The sequence below is a fragment of the Manis pentadactyla genome, chromosome 1 (assembly GCF_030020395.1).
Source record: "Manis pentadactyla isolate mManPen7 chromosome 1, mManPen7.hap1, whole genome shotgun sequence".
NCBI classification, from domain to species: Eukaryota; Metazoa; Chordata; class Mammalia; order Pholidota; family Manidae; genus Manis; species Manis pentadactyla.
The window spans coordinates 222,009,282-222,029,645 of NC_080019.1; the positions used below are offsets into that span (position 1 = coordinate 222,009,282).

General features: G+C 38.0%; 1 protein-coding gene across 1 annotated transcript in view; it reads left to right on the forward strand.

The window, feature by feature from the left end:
• The window catches only part of SUCLG2 (succinate-CoA ligase GDP-forming subunit beta), a 288,180-nt gene that overhangs the window by 244,966 nt on the left and 22,850 nt on the right, over positions 1 to 20,364 (forward strand). The window contains exon 10 of the mRNA XM_036878019.2: positions 18,142 to 18,262. Within this exon, the coding sequence (XP_036733914.1) occupies positions 18,142 to 18,262 (121 nt within the window). The remainder of the gene's footprint in view (positions 1 to 18,141; positions 18,263 to 20,364) is intronic.

Sequence of the window (20,364 nt, forward strand, 5' to 3'; positions counted from 1 at the left end):
CAGGTATTTTTTCAAGAAATTAAAGACATGATTTAGAGCTATTTTAATTAGTTTCTCCAAACTGGCTATAAATAGAAAACAATAGCTGATTTGAATAGAATGCCAGCTTCCTTTATGGTGGTACCAGGTTAGTAGGCTCTTAAGCCCTGGGCTGGCACAGTGCCTGGGTTGGCATAGTGAGTGTTCAGTGCTGGAGGATAGCTGACCGAATTATGCTTTTGCAATACATGGAAGCAAGAAACCTGGAAGGTGGAGTGGTGTGAAGCAGTATCCTGTCCCTTGCTTGATGTATAGATTTTTTTAATGTGTATGAAGGGCACATAGCTACTTAAAAGGATGCAAAATCAGGAAGGTTACTATCACTTAAATATATTTCCCATTGCATTCAGCTGTGTGCCATTATTCCCACTAGATAGTTCGCTTTGGAGCCAGAGCTCCCTGTTCTTTGCTCTTTATTTTACCAGGATGGGTCCAGGCCATTTGTACTTATCCTCTGAGGAACTGCTGAAGGTGCAGGAATGGCAGAGGTGGCAGTTAGCCAGGCGGATACGGGCTCCAGACAGAGAGGTCTGAACAGCTTGGGAGGCAGTCCACTAGAAACAGGGCTTGGGGGCTTCACATTTCAGAGTCTGCCTCCATCTCCACCTCCAGGACTCCCTGCCTTCTATGGACAGGAAGGGAGAGGTCTTGTGGTTAGCTTTTGACACTAGATTATATTTAGGCCAGAGAAAGGGAAAGTTGGGAACCCAAGAGAGCCCTTGTCAGTGTGTGTCAGCACTGTCACATGAAATAGGAATTCACCTTACTTTTCATCAAAGCAGTTCAGCTTTGTAGCAGCTAAAGCTTTTCTAGTGAGACAAACATGTGTTGAAACCCTAGTCCGACCACTAACTAGCTGCTCTTCCTTGCAAGCTACTTAACCAGTCTGAGCCCCAGTTCTCCTATCTCTAAAAATAGTGATAACAAATCGTACCTTACAGGAATTTTGTAAAGGTTGAATGGCTTATTTGTTAAGTAAACTGTGCCTAGCAATAATAGTTAGCAATTAGTGTGTACTTACTATTTTCCAGGTATGAGGCTTAATGTTTTTCTTGAATTATCTTATTTAATTCTGGCATCAACCCTGCAAGGCAGATGCTGTTATTACTTCCATTTTAAAGACAAAGAAACTGGGGCCCAGAGAAGTTCCCTAATTCACGTAGCTAGGAACTGATAGAACCATTACTTGTAGATCAGAATGAGAATCACATGGATAGATTTTATAGCTCCTCAAAGTCAAAATCATGTGTTATTTACCTTTGTATCTTGCCTCTTCTTTTTGACCTCAAGAACCAGAGCAACATTTTGTTGTGTGTTAGATGAGGCCCCTCAATATAAGGATTAAAGAGTAATTCTGAAACAGTTATAGCCTTACCCTTGGAATGGGCCACCTTGCAAAGGAGGAAACTCCTTATTTTTGAAAAGGTTGAAGCTGCAGCTAGCTGACCTCTTGGTCCTGCTCTAAGATTTCATGGTTCATTAATCTCCTCAGCTTGTCTACACGACATAAGGTACCTTACTCTGCTGTGAGAGAGGGGCAAAGAATACACATCTGTGGGTTCTGTGTTAAATTGTTCAGCCTTCATTCTTATAAAAGATCTCCTATTTGGGATCCAACCATCATTGTCTAAGCTTTACTAAAGAATCAGATTTTCATTTCTACTTCTTTTTTTAGTTTAGAGAAGCTGGTTCAGTTCCTTGTTGAAAGGTATTGTAAGCATCATGTAGCACCATTATTAAGAAATGTGTTATACAATATGAATGCAGTGCTAGATGAATTTATGTGAATTATTCCATGTTTGAGAAGGTACTTGTTCTGAATAAAGTTGTTTAAAGGAAAAAAACTGCAAATGTACAGTTTTTCCACCCCTTTTCTAAACCCTGGCATTGTTTGGCAGCTAGCAATGATGATTGCCTTGAAAATGAGATTACTATGGCACTTTCTAGGCTATCTCAATCTTTAATTATTTCTAATGTCATTGCCAAATGAAACATTTATGGAAAAGCACAAAATTAAACTAAGTATGTTGAAAATTTATGTTTACATTGGTGAAACGTCTAACATTTTATGGTAGTACGCTTTTCTTCCTGGAGACAATTTCTTTGCCTAGATTTTTCATGACTCATCCTTTCTTAACTCATCTTTCTTATCCTTTGAATCTTCCTCTTCAGAGAATCAAAAAAGCTGTCTTAATCATTTTTTTCCCTCCAATTCACAAGAGCTCCACTTTTAAGTGGACGAAATAATACTTTTCCCACAGGGATTGATTATAAATTCCTTCTCTGTGCTGAATTACAGTGGCCTCTGGTGGATACCTGTCATGGTCAAGTTTCATATTGATCTTGCCTTAACTCACTATTATAACAGTAGGCCACATATTTTAATAATTTTTGAGAGTCTGTATTAAACAGCACAATCAGAACTGTCAGAGGTTTGAGTAGATTTCATCATTAAATTGATTGAAGTATATGGTTAGTCCCATACTTAACAATGTACTTAACAGATTTATTTCCTGGAATTTTTTAAAGATGGAATTGTGATGTTAATTACAGAGAACTTATAGTTTAACACACATTGTACTTCAGGTATATGTAGCAGATCTTTTTAGAAAGCAACCTAAATACTCTTTTCAGAGAATAGGATAGTAATGGAATATCAAATTCTATTATATCAATAAAATAGGTAGCATGTTCCAAACCAACATCACATTGTGGAATTTTTCTACATATAGAATTTTTAAAAATCATCTTATTACAAAATATAAATCCATGTTCACTTCCCTAGGACTTGCAGTTTAGTATAACATAATATGACAAGGGATGGCAGTCTTAAATCTAATATGCAGTCAGTAAAGAGTAAAACTATAATGCATGTTTATATAATGACCTACGGTCAATTCAAGTGTTAAATAGATTCTAATGAAAGAGTTTCATCATATTTTTAATAAAGCTCCTTAAACCCTACTGAGCTCTACTTTTGACTACCAGTGAGCCAATAATTAAATCTCTAATTATTTGATAAATGACACCTGGATTTTATTTATAGGGTGGTTCAACCTCAGAGTCTCTTATGAGGTGTCATCATAAAGTAACCCAGTTTACTGTCATCTGGAGACTTGGTTGAGTGGGACTTGAGCCACTTCCAGGATGGCTCACTCACATGACCATTGGCAGGAGTCTCAATTCCTTACTAGATAAGACCCTTCATTAGGCTGCATGAGTGTCCTTAGGACATAGCAATGGGCTTTCCCCAGAGTGAGTGATGTGAGAGAGAGAGAGTAAAGAAGAGGCCCCAGTGTATTCTGTAACCTGTTCTCAAAATGTGCAAATGCTCACTTCTACCAGATTCTCTTCATTTAAAGTGAATGTCTAAGTCTAGCCCACACTCAAGAGCAGGAAATTTCAGCTCTCCACATTGATGGGAGGATATTAAAGAATTCGTGGACAGATTTTAAAACCACTGCAGAAGATAATATTCATGAAAGGATTTGTCCCTTCAGGTTGGATTTATGTGTGTACAAAAGATAATCTAGGCTCTGCCAAGGGCGTGTGCCATGTCACTCCAGTGGGGTGACTGAAGGTGTTGAGGGGCCAGAGGGTAGGACAGGCAATATGGCATAGTAACTCTGCAGCCAGGCTAGAGTCTGTCACTCTCTAGGTGTGTGACCTTGGGGAAACCTCCTAACATCTGAGTTGTGTGTCATCTGTAAAGTAGGGAAAATGATTGCTTTCCTCATAGGGTCGTAGTTAGATATAAGTCAGTCAGCCCATCTAAAATACTTAGAAAAGTGCCTGGCATCTAAAAAAGGTGATCAATAAGTGTCAGCGACTGTTTCTGACATAAGCAGTGTTGTTGCCTTATGGGGATTCATACTCTGAAACTCTTCATTCCTTCTTTGGCCTAAGAAATCCTGCTGCTATCTCATCAAACTTGCTTAATTTTTACTCTCTCTCTATAGCTTTTTTCTATATCCCTACATTCACACATACAAGTTTTCCCCCAGAATATTTCATTATATGCAGAGATTTAAAATACTTCGGGAGAGAGGAAAAATCCCAGAACTGTGGAGAAGGTGGCAGCAGGAAAGGAGCATGCTGGTCTAAAAGCATCTTTCAGGGCGCCAATATGCCTGGGAGGTGAGGCAGCTACCATTGTAAAGCTCCGAGGACAGATGCAGCTCTCAGATAGATTTTCTTTAGTAAACTGGGTGTCATTAGACATCCAGATTTCTGACTTGCGTAAGTGCAAATGTCTGGGCACACTAGGCTCACGTTCCTATGGGAAAAGTTGGATGGATTATGTAGCAACTGCCTCTTTAGAAAAAAGCATGTCTTCTCCAGCATGTCAAACTATTTTCTATTGTCTTAATCCAGGCCGTCTTTACTCCTTTACTCTCTCCTACCTGGTCCTCAAGGGTGTTGAATTTGCAACCCCTCTCTCCAATTAAAGACTAGTACGCTGTAGTTTAGCAGTCAATATAGTCTCCCATAATAGGTACCTCCAACTTCAAGGCCCCCATGCATCTATAAAGGCAGCCCTTAAGAAGCACAGCATGAAACTGAGAGGAATTCTTCATCTCAAACACACCTGGGCCAATATTATCCTTCCAGCTAGCTGATAAGAACTTGACAGTGTAGCTAGATGACATGGTGTGAAAGGAAACTACAGATCACACTGTGTGGCAGGAATGGGCATTGTGGAAAGTGTCAATCAGTCAGGGTAAACAAGACACATGAGGAATGACCTTAGCTAGACTTGAACAACTCAGAAGACTCTCCCACACTCCCAAGGTTCCTGTAATGAAAATTTAGGGTATTCAGAATAATCTTAAAAATAAAAAGAAATAAAAAGGAGATACTTCAAGGCATTTATAAAAATGTGTCTGTCAATCCAAGGAGCTTCTACTTTGGTAGGACCTAAACAGGCATTAAGTAGATTCAAGACTGCTTTTTAGATTTAGCACAAAGGAAAATACACATTCATGAAACAATCCCTTGTTGAGGGGCATGGGTAAGGTGGATTTCTGCAAAGAAGGGAAATTTTGTCTTTATTTCAGGGAATACAGGACAGTTATAGGTGTAGGGAAGAGAAAAGGGAGGTCTAGCCTGTCAAGAAAGCAAGTACTTGTGTGTATCAAGTGGACTTCAGTATGTCTTTATGCCCAGCCTTACCATGTGCTGCTCAAGCCTGGAAACTTATGTAATTTGAAAGCTTCTGTTTCCTTCCCCATGTTTTTTTATGGTTGTTAAGCCATCCTATATATATTCCATTGGAGTATATTTTATTGTTGACTATTAAACAGTTCAATGATATGGTTTATTTACTTGACAAAATGGATGTGACTTTTGAGATAAATGTAAGGCCAGAACTTGTACTTGGGTCTTTGAAATTTCAGGGAAATTAAACTAATTTTTTGTCCAAGGCTGCATACCTACAATTTTTACTTATTAACCATCTTTTCAGGTTTGTCCCCATGTTACTTGTGTTCCTTCTTTAGACAGGTTGGTAGGCCACATGTAGATTTGGACTGATTGAGCCCATCTTTCATTATACTGAAAATGAGGTTTGCAAGTGACCTTCTAGATGGGCCTTCCTCAGTTTTTGTTCACAGCTAATAAACCAGATGAAGCCACGTCAGTGCTGAGAAGCTCGTTTTCACCTAACAGGCTATCATTTGTCATTTATAATGGACAGGACCCAAGATAATAAAACATTTGGCTTTTTTTCCTTTTTCTGTCTTTACCTTGGTTGTAGATCCAGACAGTTAATGAACAATAATTTCAGATTCTTAGGTGTTAGCCACCTCCCAAAAAGAACCAAAGAAAGTGTTTGATTATACTCATTAAACTGCTTGAGCTGAGAGTGTTCAATTTTATTTTCTTTACTCTTATTTTATTGTTTAACTCTTAACCATGGACATGTTGTAGAGAGGAGAAAACTAAACAAAATTAATGTTCAAGTTCTAGAAAATTCTAATGATTGGATTTTCTCAAATTCAAGCTGGGTTGGTTAAAATAAGATGTTGTTATCAGTGTCACCAGGAAATGATGACTCAGTCAACTCCTGGTAAATGGAGGAGAGTTTATTTCCATAAGAATTGGTAACGAGGGTGTGGGTAGGGGATACAGGAACCGTAAGAGAAAGTACAGCAACCACAGAAAGCAACCTGGGACCTTTTATATTCCTAAACCAAGGAAGAGGAAAGAGGTTGGTTACTTGACCAGAATAAAAAGTCTGTAATGAAGGCTTTTGTAAGATGATCAGTGACTTTTTTTTTATATCATTAATGTATAATTACTTGAACAACATTATGGTTATGAGACTCCCCCTATTATCAAGTCCCCCCCACATACCCCATTACAGTCACTGTCCATCAGCGTAGTAAGATGCTATAGAATCATTACTTGCCTTCTCTGTATATACTGCCTTCCCCATGTCCCCAACCCCTTACATTATGTGTGCTAATTGTAAAGCCCCATTTTCCCCATTATCCCTCCCTTCCCACCCATCCTCCCCAGTCCCTTTCCCTTTGGTAACTGTTAGTCCACTCTTGGGTTCTGTGAGTCTGCTGATGTTTTGTTTCTTCAGTTTTTTCTTTGTTGTTATACTCCACAGATGAGTGAAATCATTTGATACTTGTCTTTCTCCACCTGGCTTATTTCACTGAGCATAATACCCTCTAGCTCCATCCATGTTGTTGCAAATGGTAGGATTTGTTTTCTTCTTATGGCTGAATAATATTCCATTGTGTATATGTACCACATCTTCTTTATCCATGATCAGTGACTTTTTGTGGAGGGACACAGCCATTCAAAACAACCTTGCTGGGAGAGACCTGAAAGAGTATGAACCCCCCAACTTCCCTCTCCTCTGGTCCAGGCTTCCCACATGCCAGGTGGGAAAAGAAGGAACCTATTGCTGTAGCCCATAGAGGCAGCCTTCCTTGGCCAAAAGGAGGAAGGTGGAGAGGGGGAAAGATCTGGAGAAGCACACAGATCTACAGCACAAACAGGTCCCAAATGATATCCTTTTGATTGTTGATTGAACATGGGGATAGACTATTCCAGAATCCCTTTGAAGGGAGTCTATCAGCTTGCGAACTCTGAGGTCTACAGAAGGTTAACGCAGGTGGGAGAGGGTGTGGCCAACTAGTTATTTAGACATTTTGAGGTGAAAAGAGCTTTGTTACATTTCATTCCTAGCAGGCTGTAGGGAGTGCTTTGCCAATTTTTGATTTGCTCCAGACATGGTATTCTGACATTTGCTGAACAGCTAGATAAATAGATCGGACATCCGCACAACAGATTACAGCAAGGTCAGACATTGATATCAGTAATTTTGGAATATTGTCTACAGCTGAAGATGTTTTTGGTGACAGTGACATCTGTTGCTGCTTGTAGATGTAAAGTGAATTCTGTAGATTCCTTCCTTCCTGATCTTTAATAGCACCAGGCACCATCCTGCCTGGGGGCTCTAGAAAAACCCTAGTTCAAATGGAGTGTTGATTTTTAGAATTACAAATGTTGTCATGGGTAACTTTCTTGGAGTTTGTTGTATTTATTTTCTCAATATATGTGAATTTACATTTTGATGCTAAAGAATACTATTATCTTCCATGACCTATTTGGAGTTTAAGAATCTGGGGTTGGAGGTCATTTTTCTGGGATGAACAGAAAGAAAAGTAGGATTATAGGGCAAAATTGGGAGCTTGTTTTCTCAAAGAAATTTGGCAGTAAGATCATTTTCACAAATATACTGGTGAGCTCTGTTATGAGAAGACATGCATACTTGTGTTTTTAAAATAGTTTTACTTACAACAATTTTAATATAAATTTTAGTGTATAATAAATAGCTAAAACATATTAAGATCTTAGCAGAAAGCTTATATTTTTACTTTTCCCAGTCAGGTATTTATTCATTAGGGGTTTTGATTTGAGTCTTTGTCTACCTTTTGTTTTTCCAGAAAGCTAAATAATCAAATAGATTTATTCGAACAGATGTATGAAGTGTCATAGAATCATTATATGCCACCTTCATCTTACATTAGATTTGTTATTTACAGAAACTGTGGGTTTTGCTATTAACTAAATTTATCTTCATTTCTTTGTGGTGTGAAATGTGAATCCGTGTGGTCCTTAGCTCTTTTTTTTTTTTTTAATTTATGTCAATCATGAGTAAAGGCGGAGAATCACCCATAGAAGCAGGTTTTTATCCTCTTCTGCAGGAACAGTTATCCTGTGGAGACTATTATGTTACAACAATAGATGAATAGACATCCCATTTATAGATTAATAAATGGGTCTTCACCAAGTTGCCAATTTTATGGGTATTCTCTATATTAAAGTCTCCAACAAATGATGATGGAGTATACATATTCACATTCATCAAGATGACATACGTCTGAGATGATTGGACAAAATACTGCTCAGAAAGAATGTGCCAATAAATATTCTTAATCTGCACCAATGTAACTCCCATTAGAAATAATGTATAGACATTGCATTATGAACAATGAGTATCTTGTCCTGCCTTGAAAGCAATTACCTGTTAAGCTAAGAAGACAGTTTTGTTACCAAAATATTTCTTACCCATCAATTCTAATAGCTCATTTTTTAAGTGGCAATTGTATTTTTTTGTCTTTGTTTTTGTTTTTAGCCTTTTCATGCTTCCTGGTGAAAGGGTAAGACCAAAATCTCCTTGCTTTTTTTTTTTCGCCTTTTAGCTTCAAATGGCTTTGTGGCCAAATTACACATCTTAGTAGTTTTTGCAAGGGCTATTTTAAACACACACCACTCAAAAAGAATCTTGCATTTGCCATTCTAAATGTCCAAGTGGTTTTTGTAATCCTGGCAGTGGTTCTGATTCTTAGTTCAAAAGGATATGGAAAATGTTCCTGTAAAAGATTAAAAAAATATGCCTGCACTGGTCTCTCAGATCTCATGTTCTTCAGTCCTTTTAACTCCTTGTGCCCTGTGCCTGCTTACAGTGCCAATCAGTATTTCTGTCTTCAGATTTTTCCTTTTACTGTTTCCTGTTATTAACTAACTTAACCACAACTGCAGTGTTTGCTTGGAGAAGCTTTTATATCCCATCTTGCAACTGACTGAGACATTCATAGTTGGTATCCTTAATTATCAAAGTCTTCCAATTTTGCAGGTATTTATAATTATAATCCCAATAGTGAAATGATTGGTATCTTTGGAGAGAAGGACTTTAGCTCCCTGTGCCACATAGCACCCAAATCACCAGCTCCTGAACACCTTTCTTGTCAGCTCTCTGGGGATCAAATTTCTAATGCTTTGACTCTTTTGTAGAAAATGAGTAAAATAGGGTGCTATAAATTAGAACACAGATCATCTGCTAAAACTGTCATCACCTAGAATCCATCCTATTTGACCAGATGATATTTTTTATGAGGCATTATGTAGTCCTAATGCATCATAGAATAAACTTCAAAAAGCTTTAACTTAAGGAGATAGTGCTCATCTTGTGAAAAAGTAGGCTTTATAATTTACATGGTCCAGCATTCACGGAATTTAAGCCTGTTTAAAAAAACCAGTATTCATAATGGAGAGAGGCTTGGTCCTGTCTAGTGCTGGAAGTCACTATTCAAATGTTTTGGTTTTGATGTACTCAAATATGCATAATTAATGAGATTGTAGTGATTACGCTGGATGTGAATTGGGTTTCCATACCGTATGATATTTTCTTTGTAAAACCCATTAAAGGAGGCACAGGGTTGACAGACTAGATCTTTCAGTTCTAATTATTAAAACATGTGTTACGTAACTCCAAAGTTAGAGAGACAAATATGTACTGCTTCATTTGATTCTCCTCCACTGGCATGGTGGGCATTGTTGATAGCCACAGATCTCTCCCACTGAACCAGGGCCTGACCCATCATCTCTCTCAGCCCAGCAGCCACTCACACAGAGTGACCTACCTTCCAGGCCATTCCATCACCTGATATTTAAAATCCGTATTAACAGTGATGTTTTAAGTGGCATAATTCTCCATTAGAATTTTAGTGTTGAGAATTAGAAATAATAATGTGGCAATAGGATAAACTTCAGCATGTCAGAAAGGGGGTTTCTTAGTCTGTAGAGAGGGGACTTGTAGGGACATTTACCTCAGTTCAGGACAGACTCTAGGTTTTGAAGACAAGGACCTATGCTTATGCCATTATCACCACTTCAGAGGCCCATCTAAATAGGGATTTCAAACCACAAGCTCTGGACAACTCTTTTATCAGTAAACAGGAAATACACTGAGTTGTGAAGAACTGAACTCATTGGTCCACAAAACTGTATAGATACCTTACCTCTGATCCGTTTTAGTGGAACAGTGTGATTTGAAAGCAAGAAATAGTTGGGCACAGAATATGACTCAGAAGCATGCCCTTGAAGCTTGGAAATAGGAGCTAAGTAGAGCTAGGACTCTTGACTAATCAAGAAAGTCCCTGGTTTTAGAGAGGCAGCCAGAGGTTGTAAAAAGACGATGGACTTTGAAGTCATACTGACTTGGTCCAAATCTCAGCTCCATCGCTTCGTATCTCTGTGCCTTTGAACAAGTTATTTAAGCTGAGTCTCAGTTTTCTTACCCAGGGTAAGTTGTAGTACGTGATTCCTAGCACCTACGAATATTGACATTCAATAAATGTTAATCCTCTGTATCATTTTACTTATTGAAGGAAGGAGACGATTGCAGGATGTAAGTAGGGTGAAGAATTCAGGCAGAAGAGAATAAATGAAGGACAAATTAGACATTTCCCTTGGTTCACCTTAGCTGTTCTCAGAGGTCAAGCTTGATGGAAACTTGGCTCTCTGTGCAAATATTGTTCATCCCAACAGATGTCATTTCCATGCAGTTTTAGAAATGGGTTTATCTTGACTTATTAAAAATACCAAAATGTTGTTTGGTATTAAGGGCAATGTTTAAGATATTTCCTTTTGATTATGAGATTTTTCAGGCTGGATTGTGAGCTCACCAGAGTATCTTTTCCTTGGAAGAAATTATAAGGGCAAGGTGGGAGTGTTTTCCAAGAAATACTGTTGTTCTTGTACCAATGTTGGGGGTACATCATTTGCTTTAGTGGAAGGATCCTGGTGTTTGAATTTGTACAAAAGAAAATCATGTCAAATTTCAAGAACAAGCGAAAGGTGGATAAGCAAGCTGGAGCAGCTCATCCCAATTGAACTGATCTGTCTGCTTATTTGTAAGTTTACAACAAAGCCCAAGATTGAATTCCTCACCTGAATCACTTCCTTATTGACTGAATCCATTTAGAGTCCCCTCTAATTTAGCAGAGTATTTTTATTAAAGCCAGGCATACAAACACCAATTATCTAAGCTGCATCTAATTTCCCTCACCATTTATTTTCCTTCGTTGTCTGCCAATGGATTAGAAGGCATGATTAGAATTCAGCAGGAAAATAAAAACAACAACAAAAAAGAGAAAGGCAGTTCCACAAAAACAGATTCTTAAACAAGAACAACATTCAGAATTAAAATAACTTGTAATGTTTAAAAAGTCCTTATCTTGCCTAATATAAACATGCTTGCTTGATTTTTATCAGCAATGCCCACTGCAGTGCAATTAAATTAGCATGCTGGATTGTAGTAAACAGAGGCCAAACTCAATAGTTGAATTTACTGTGTTTAATGTATATGCTACAATCTGTTTTAAATGCAGTACAGTACTTAGCCATTTGCAATAACTGTTACAAAATGGCTGGCTTATTGGTGAAGTCTTTCTATTAGCTTCCAGCCAATGTCAGGGAGAGAAAAAGAATAAAGCAAAGGCATTCAAGTAATTTCATGAACTTGTTAAAGGTACACATTTTGTTTGAAAGGAATAGTATTAGAATTGGCATTTATTTAATCAACCACTCACTTCAGCTTAGGTACCTTAATGTTGTCAGTGATAGCAAGAAAATGATACAACAAAGGAAGAGACATTAAAATCTGAAAAGTGCTATCAAAGAAATATCAGATGATGCAGAGAAGGAAGGGTGATGGTTCCAGTGAACTGGGCAGCGAACATGAACCACATTGTATATCTGTGGTTCAGGAGTTGGCAAATGCTGGGCTGTGGGCCAAATCTGCCCCACTGCTTGTTCTTGTAAATAAAGTTTTATTGGAACAGAGCCATTCTTATTCATTTACTTATTGTCTATGACTACTTTCATGCTTCAATGGCAGAGTTGAGAAGTTGAGGCACAGAATGGCCCACAAAGCCATAAATTGAATATTTATTGACTAGCCCTTAACAGAAAAAATTTACCTGGTATGTGTCAGTGGCAACCCCAAGATCACCCATCTGTGTCAGGTGGCCCTGCATGTGGTATCATGAAAATGACCTTGATTTGAACTGTGACTGCTTAACAGCTTTGAGACCATGAACTCTCAGAGTCAGTCTGTCCATAAAATGGAGGTCTTGAAACCTCTTTTACAAAGTTAATGTAAACAATTATGGCTGCAGCATAAATCATAGTTCTCTTCCCAGTTTCCCTGAAGTCTGTGTATATGTTTTGAAACCAAAGTCTTCTAAAACTCCTTCTCATCACATTTATAAGACTGCGTGATTTGTCCCCTGCCAGGGTGGTCTGTCTCATTTCCTACCATTGCACCTCTGAAGCTCCAGGTATCTCATACTCTAGGCTCTGTTCAGTCTCTCAAGTGTACCCAGTTCTCTTCTTGACCTTTGCACATGGTATTCTCTTCACTTGAGGTGCTTGCTTTTCATTCCTCTTACAGTAATCTACATGGTGTCTTCCTGACTGTCCTTCAGATCCTAGGGTAAATGTCAGTACCGCAGGATACCCTCCCTGACCACTCAGTGTTACCTGGTTCCTGTCCTGTGATCTCAGAAGACTCAGCATTTCCTTCCCTGAACCATTAGGACAGTTTGCAACTTTAGATGTAGATATAGAACATTTTTTTCCTGTTTTTAGAGTCTCATTTGCAGTTTAGCAACTGACCACACACAATGGTTAAAGAAGAACCTGGCACAGAGTAGGCCCTCCAGAATGTATTTTGAATAAGTGACTCATTTTTTATTGAGCAATCTGGCACTATTTTTCTTTCATTAAAAGGAGTAAGAATAACATTGAGGAAAAATAACTGAATTTTTGATCCTAAGGAAATACTGGTCGCATAATTTGGTGCAACTTGTTTATCTCTTTTAGGTTTTCTCATGTGCAAAACAGGATAAGTAATATCTGCCTCACAGAATCAGCTGTGGTAACGACTGAGAAAATACTACACACAGTACATATTGTAGGCTGTAGTTTTGCTGGCTTTGAGAGACATTCGACATTTCTAGATAAAGCTGCAGCCTCAGTGATGCTCCAGTTCAGTGCCCTTAATTGTATTTTCAGTCAAATGGGGATAATTACATCTGCCTAATATACTACTCATGTGTTAAACATGTTAATACATGTAAAATAATTTGAATACTGCCTACCATCTGCTAAATGCCTAGTAAATGTTAGCTGCTGTTGTTCACAATTATTATTAATATCTTGATTCATAAAGATTATGGGCACTTCTCTCATGAAATACACATTCAAACAAAATTCTGTAAATAATCACAAAGAATTCATAATTCCCCTGAAGCTAATAGCCCTATGCTATGTGTATGCTGTGTGCTACCCTTTGCCATTATCTACCGTTGAGTCCAAATCCTATAGGAGAAGTTTGGTCACAGGACTTATCTAAAACTATCCAAAATAAAAATTGTAGTGTGTATGAACTTGTCTGACTAGGATTCCCAAATGTTCATCAGATACTCAAAAGGATTATGTTTTGCAAAAAGAGGTTTGGTAGTGATTTTTGTTGGGTTATTTGTTTATCTAGGGTTGAAAGGAGCTTGATAAATACCAAAGGCTGTAGCTTTTCTTCTTTTGAAGTCCATTCTTTACTTTTAATTGTGGATTAAAATCTGCAGCCAAAGTGTATTTTGCAAAGCCAAACACACACAGACATTTGGAAAGCCTACATTTGGACTGCCCGACCACCTGCACAGCTGCTGACAGCTGCTGCAGACCTCACCCTGGGAGTCATTGTCTGGGGCCTGGGGACCTGTGCAGTGTATCTAGCACCGTTAACTGCCTCACTAGATGATCTTTACTTTTGTGAAACAATAAATTCCAAATTCTCACCTGAGAATTTAGAAAAGCCTTTATTCATAAAAGCACTTAGGAATGTTCCAGGAGAATTTCTGGGTCCTTAAATGGACCTAGCACTGACTTTTATTTTAACATTCTCTTTGCCAGGGAATAAAAAAAGACTGTAAAAAGTTGCTCTTGATATTGTCATGGAACAGCAATTAGTGGTTGTAGTAATGAATGAACACCTAAGGCTCACATTGCAAATTTGACATACTTTATAAATGCTAAATAATAATAATGATGTCACAAGGCTTTCATTTTCAAACTGTCTTAATTTCATGCTCAGTTTGAGATTGCAGATTACAGTAGTTAATTATAGAAATTGACCCAGAGTGAAACGTTAAATCAATTTCCATTAAAGTGCATGACTGAAGCAAATTATTTTATAGTGGTAGAGAATGGCATCATCTCTGGCAGAGTGGGGTCTACCCTGGTGGTGATTTTCCTCCTAATGCTCCATGGTATACCACTTGGCCCAAACAGTCCTCTTCCCTAAAACAGCCTGTGCACTTCTATGTCCTGTTGCTCTTATAAAACTTCTGCTTTGATAGTATAATGGTCAAACTCTCTCTTTTTCTGTAACACACTGCTTGTTCTCTCTCCCTTTTGCATTCTCTCCATTCTCTCTCTCTCTCTCTCGCTCTCTCTCTCTCTCTCATGGGCATTCTGTATTTTTCATCTCATGTTTGCTCACGCACTACTCCTCTCTGTCCAGCTCTCTTTGTTTCCTACCATTACCCCTCTACCCTCCAGGGAAGGTTACTTTCAAGACTTGTGTTTACTCAGTTCTAGAAAAGGAAGCAATAAGCAGAAAGAGCCAAGTTCCCATCCCTGGCCTCTGGCATTTGCTCCTCTCCACCTCAGCTGCAGCATCTCAGGTTTCTTCCCCATTCAACCTGTAGGTCCTGAATGAACCAACTTGGGTGACAGCTCTGCCTTCATCCTGGCTGTTCCCTTCTGCTTGAGTTCCTGCTCTTTCTGTCTTTGTTAACTATAACATCGCCTCTTCCAAAAATCATCTGTGGCTATCACAGTCTGCATCTCTGGCCCTGCCCTCATCTTCCATCTGTGAGGTATCTGTAGACCTAGGATTGCAATCGTTAGTTTACTAGTCTGGCTCTTAAAACTAGTCTTTGAATTCCTTGAAGACAGCGATAGTATCTTATTCATCTCCATAGCTCAAGCACTTAAGTCTGTGCTCAGCACAAGGGAGATGGTCATTAGGTGTCTATTGAAGTTAATTTAATTCATTCACTCTTGAAACTGTTATTTGTTAGATGATTATGCTGTGTCATGCATTGTGCAAGCTGCCGATGGAAGGACTGTGGAGTCCTTTTGCTGAGGAGCACTAAGGTGACCCACACAAGGGAGTTGCATCTTGGGGAGGGAGATGCAGAGTGAGAGGTGAATAAACTACACTGGAGAACAACAGTCCATTCCTCAGTACACCCTACAAAGGCAGTTACTCCTCCACTGTGGAAAAGAGGGCTTTTCCTTGGGTTCAGCACCAGTTCAAGTGGTTGGCTTACTTTTAAGTACAAGTTGCTGTATGAAGAATATCTATTTTAAATGTTGGATGCTAATTAAACCCAAGATACTGACATGGGAGACTCATGGACACTGATACCAACCGAGGCAACACCAGATCTATAGCTAACATTTGACACTCACTCCAGGGCATACACTTACTGCCTAACCTTGATCACAGGATCACAGGCATCTTCCCTTCTTGCTTCTTCTACCCCTGCCTGTTTAAATGACTTCACATACGTTTGTCATATGTAATACAAATACTCTGTAGAACAATCATGCTGTTTAGATTGGTTAAACAGAATAACTCACTCTATCTTGGTGAGGCAAGAAAATTTCTTGGAGAAGTTGTTAATATCTGAGCTCATCTTAAAGAAGGTTCAGGTTGGAACACCATAGACTTGTGCAGGTACTTACGTGTCTTTCACTTGAAAGCCTAGTTCTGCACACCCAAGTGAGCCTCGCAGTTCTGAGTATCTATCTCACTTGGACCCTGTGGAGTCATTATTGCTCTTGAGTGTTTTTTCCTCATTGTTTTGGCAAGTTCCTCTCCATCCCACAGCTATTTGGAAACTACTGCTGTACCAAGCCCCCAATGCTAACGACATTAAATAGCTGTCTTTAGAAAGCAAGCTTCTGCTTACCAGTTGGCCTGCTGTGAATGGTAGTGTGAGATTTCTTTTTTGGGAGTAGCCCCAAACTCTAATTGGTTTGTAAAATATTGCTCATTTATTTTATTCTTAAGACATTAACTTTCTATTGAACTTCATTAAATTTGTGTTTCTATTATATTCAAATTAAACATAGCTGTAGCCTACTGAAAGAGGTTTTCTTCTTACTGGCTGTTGAGGTAACCTGTCTACATTTATCATTGCTTGTTGCAGTGTAAATATCCATTAAGTACTTTATAGGCATGTACTAAGCATTTCACACATGGTATCTCATTTAGACCTTTCCACAATCTTATGGACAAGGTACTATTATTTCCATTTTCTAGATGAGGAAACCATGTTCAAGACACAAGGTATGTACCTTGCAAATTCAAGATTCCAGCCCTAGCAGCTGGCATGAATGAAGAGTCATGAAACAATCTAGAGAGCTGACTTTGAGCCTCACCACTGCTTCATGGTAGTTATGTAACCCTGGGACCGACATGTTGTGAATTCTCTAAGTGGCTTTATCAGCTACAGAGGGCCAACTCTCATTGTACTTACTAAATAGGGTTCTGGCACAGATTGTAATAAAACATAAGAGTTCGTGTATTGGCACTAGTTTCTAAAACAATTAAGTGCTGAACAAATGTACGGCATTCTTTTCTCATGTTTTGTATAGTTAATTTAGCATATTAAAATAACAGGATTTAAAAATGGCATGGAGTACTCACCATATATGCTTTGCAGTTAATGGAGCACAATTAAATTGTGACTCCGTTGTTAAGAGTTCTGAGGCCTCCAGCTTGATGAATAGCCATTTTCTGTGGGTGTTATCAATTAATCTAGATAATGAATTCTCTTCATTATCTCATTCTTCATGTGAATTATACAGGATTTTCTTATACTTATTTATCAAGTCAGGACAAGCACAGTGTTTTTTTGGCCAACATGTCTTTGAATATAGAAGATGTACAAACAGGTTAACATGAAAGGTTTAAATTTTCATTCGTGAAAAATTCCAGTCGATGGCATAACTCCTTACATTCTTACTTGTGGTATGAGCTTGTATTCATTCTTTTGGGGATCTTTACTTTTTTTAAATCATTGGTATACAATCTTATGAAGGTTTCACATGAGCAACCTTGTGGTTTCAACATTCACCCATATTATCAAGTCCCCCCCACATTGCAATCACTCAAAAAGGTTCTTATCTGAGATAATTAAATTATCCCTGGCTTTTGAGACTATGCCTTTAGCAATCAAAGAGGTGTTAAGGAAGCATGGAAATGTTTGACAAAAAAAATAGTTGATAAGTTCCTAGTTTTGAAATACTCCATGAGGCACCATGACAGAGAAAAAAATTTAAGTATAAACCCTGGGGAGAGAAGACATACGTGCATGAAATTTTAAATGACACTACTCATAAAAGGACAGTTCCAGATAATAATATAAGAAAAACCAGAAGACAGAATGTAATGAATGAGTGGTGATTGAATTCATTTTGAGAGAAGAATTTGATGGGATAATATGAGTTAATATGGTAATGTTATGTATTGATATTTGTTAATTCATTACTAAGTTAGAACTTTCTTAACATCAACTGGTCCTTTTGTTTTATATTTTATGTTCTGTGTTAAAACCAAAAAATAAGGATTCTTATTTCAATCATATTTATTGTTTAGCCAGTTATTTTTGAAAGTGTTGGAAATCAGCGTGTTGATGGGCACCTTCCTACTTTTGATTACAGGTTGAAGCCATCCTCGTCAATATTTTTGGTGGAATCGTCAACTGTGCCATCATTGCCAATGGGATCACCAAAGCCTGCAAGGAGCTGGAACTCAAGGTACCGCTGGTGGTCCGCCTGGAAGGTGAGTTATGGTAGATTCCCACAATGCCAGTATATCCTTTCTCCAAGATCAGGGGACCTTCGTGCTCTGCAGTCACAAACTGCCTCAGGTGGCATGAGGAAACACCAGATTTAAATAAGATGAAACAGCACAGCCGTACTTCTCTGAGCCTCTCTCAGGCTAATGATGGGTTTTAGCTCTCCAAGAATGGCATGTGTTATGACTCTCCAAATTTTCCAAACTTATTCCAGAGTGGAGCCTTTTTATTATGAAGTCATGTTCTGAGATTAGTATTTTGGGAGAAACATTGAGAAATACAGCTCCAAGAATTACTATTCACCATAAGAGAGCAATGGTTCTCAAACTTTTTGGTCTCAGGACTCATTTACTTGTTAAAATTGAAGACCCCAAAGGACAAAGATTTATTTGGGGCTCTATCTGTGGATATGTGTTAATTAATTTAATTATTAAATTACTAAATTGATAATGATTTGCTAAGAGGTGTAACTACTTGGAACTTCTCAAATAGTCTTTTTTTAAGAATAAAATTATTTTATATTTTATTTTTTATTTTTTATATTATATATTTTATGTATAAACACGTGCTATAGTAAGAATAGCAGCATTCTTTTACATTTTTGCAAGTCCTTTTAAACTAGCTTAAAATGTTCTTTGGCATTATATCTGCTGCAATATGTTGTTTTGGTTTAAGTATATGAAGAAAATCTGGCCTCATAGAGCTTTGTGTTTGGAAAAGGGAGGATTTTTTAATAATCATTTCATATAACTTTGAATATTCTTTAGAACTGTGTTAAAGTATAAAGTTATAGTTTCTTTATTAAAATTAATTTTATGTGAAATCTGAAACTATTCCGTGAACTTTTCATACTCTGTTATGTTAAAATCCATTGATCTTACACATTAAATGGTTTTTACACATTATGATTCATAATATGTTCATAATTGATAGTATGGAAAATTTGGGGTTATGCAGATCTTCCAAAGGTTGACACATTTCAGCATGTAGTATCAAAAAATTCACATTTGTTAATACCGCACCATTCTCACTGGCAAAATATGGAAGTATTAGGAGTTGTCAAGGTGGTAGATGCAACTTTTCCAGAATTCTGATTTTCATTTTAAAGTAAAATCAGCCACAAAAGGGTCCATTGTTTTCCTCAAAATGATAGACTCACCTTACTAACCTTTGAGAAAATGTCTTCCACATAACTAAGTCTGAATAATCATGGTGTGTCTGTCATTCTTCCAAGAAAAAATTGTGTTCCATGGGAAGGTGGGTGCATCAGCTTGCTACTCATACTATTCCACAAATGTGTTTGCCTAGAACAGCCCTCATAGTTCAATATAGAGCAAAAGTACTCTCTGTATACTTTGCATTTGGTCAGAGTATTAAAAAGTCCCATACTCAAAGGTAAAGATTTAATGAAATTAGGTTTTTTTCTGTTCATTCAAAAACATTCTTAGTTGAAGTGGCAACTTTCTGCAAGTGTGTGTTGGTGACAGTTACAGTAACTACCGGTGCAGTTTGGTGTCCCTGCTTTGACTCCATTGTAACATGCCAGCAGTTTTATACCCACCATTACTTATGTTCATCAGTGCAAATGTTAACAAAGTATTACTATTATTTTTATTTGTTTATTTTATTATTATTACTATAAAAGCAGTATTTATGTCAAAGACCTCCCCCAGGGTTCTGCAGGCCCCACTTTGAAGACCAGTGGAGTAGATAAGCAAAAACAGACACTTCACATGAGAACTGTGCAGCAGGCTTCTGCACAGTTGTGAAATCTAGATTATGATGATCATGTTGTCCCCTTGATTAGATTTCTACAACATCATTCTTGGGACAGCTCAGTCTCCCCAAATTCTGTGTGGGTGCCATAATTCCTTAGAGACTTTCTGCTCTTCAAGATAAGGTGCAGGGATAGTTTGACCCTGCCATGTCTCCCCATCCTTTGACATCAGGACTCAAGAACAACTGCAGCCTCTTTTTCTCTGTTTGCTTCTTTCTTTGTGTTTCCTTCTCTCACTCTCTGCTATTCTCCTCTTTTTCTCCCCAAGACTCTGTCTCACAAGCTTAGACCTGCATTATATGGATTAGA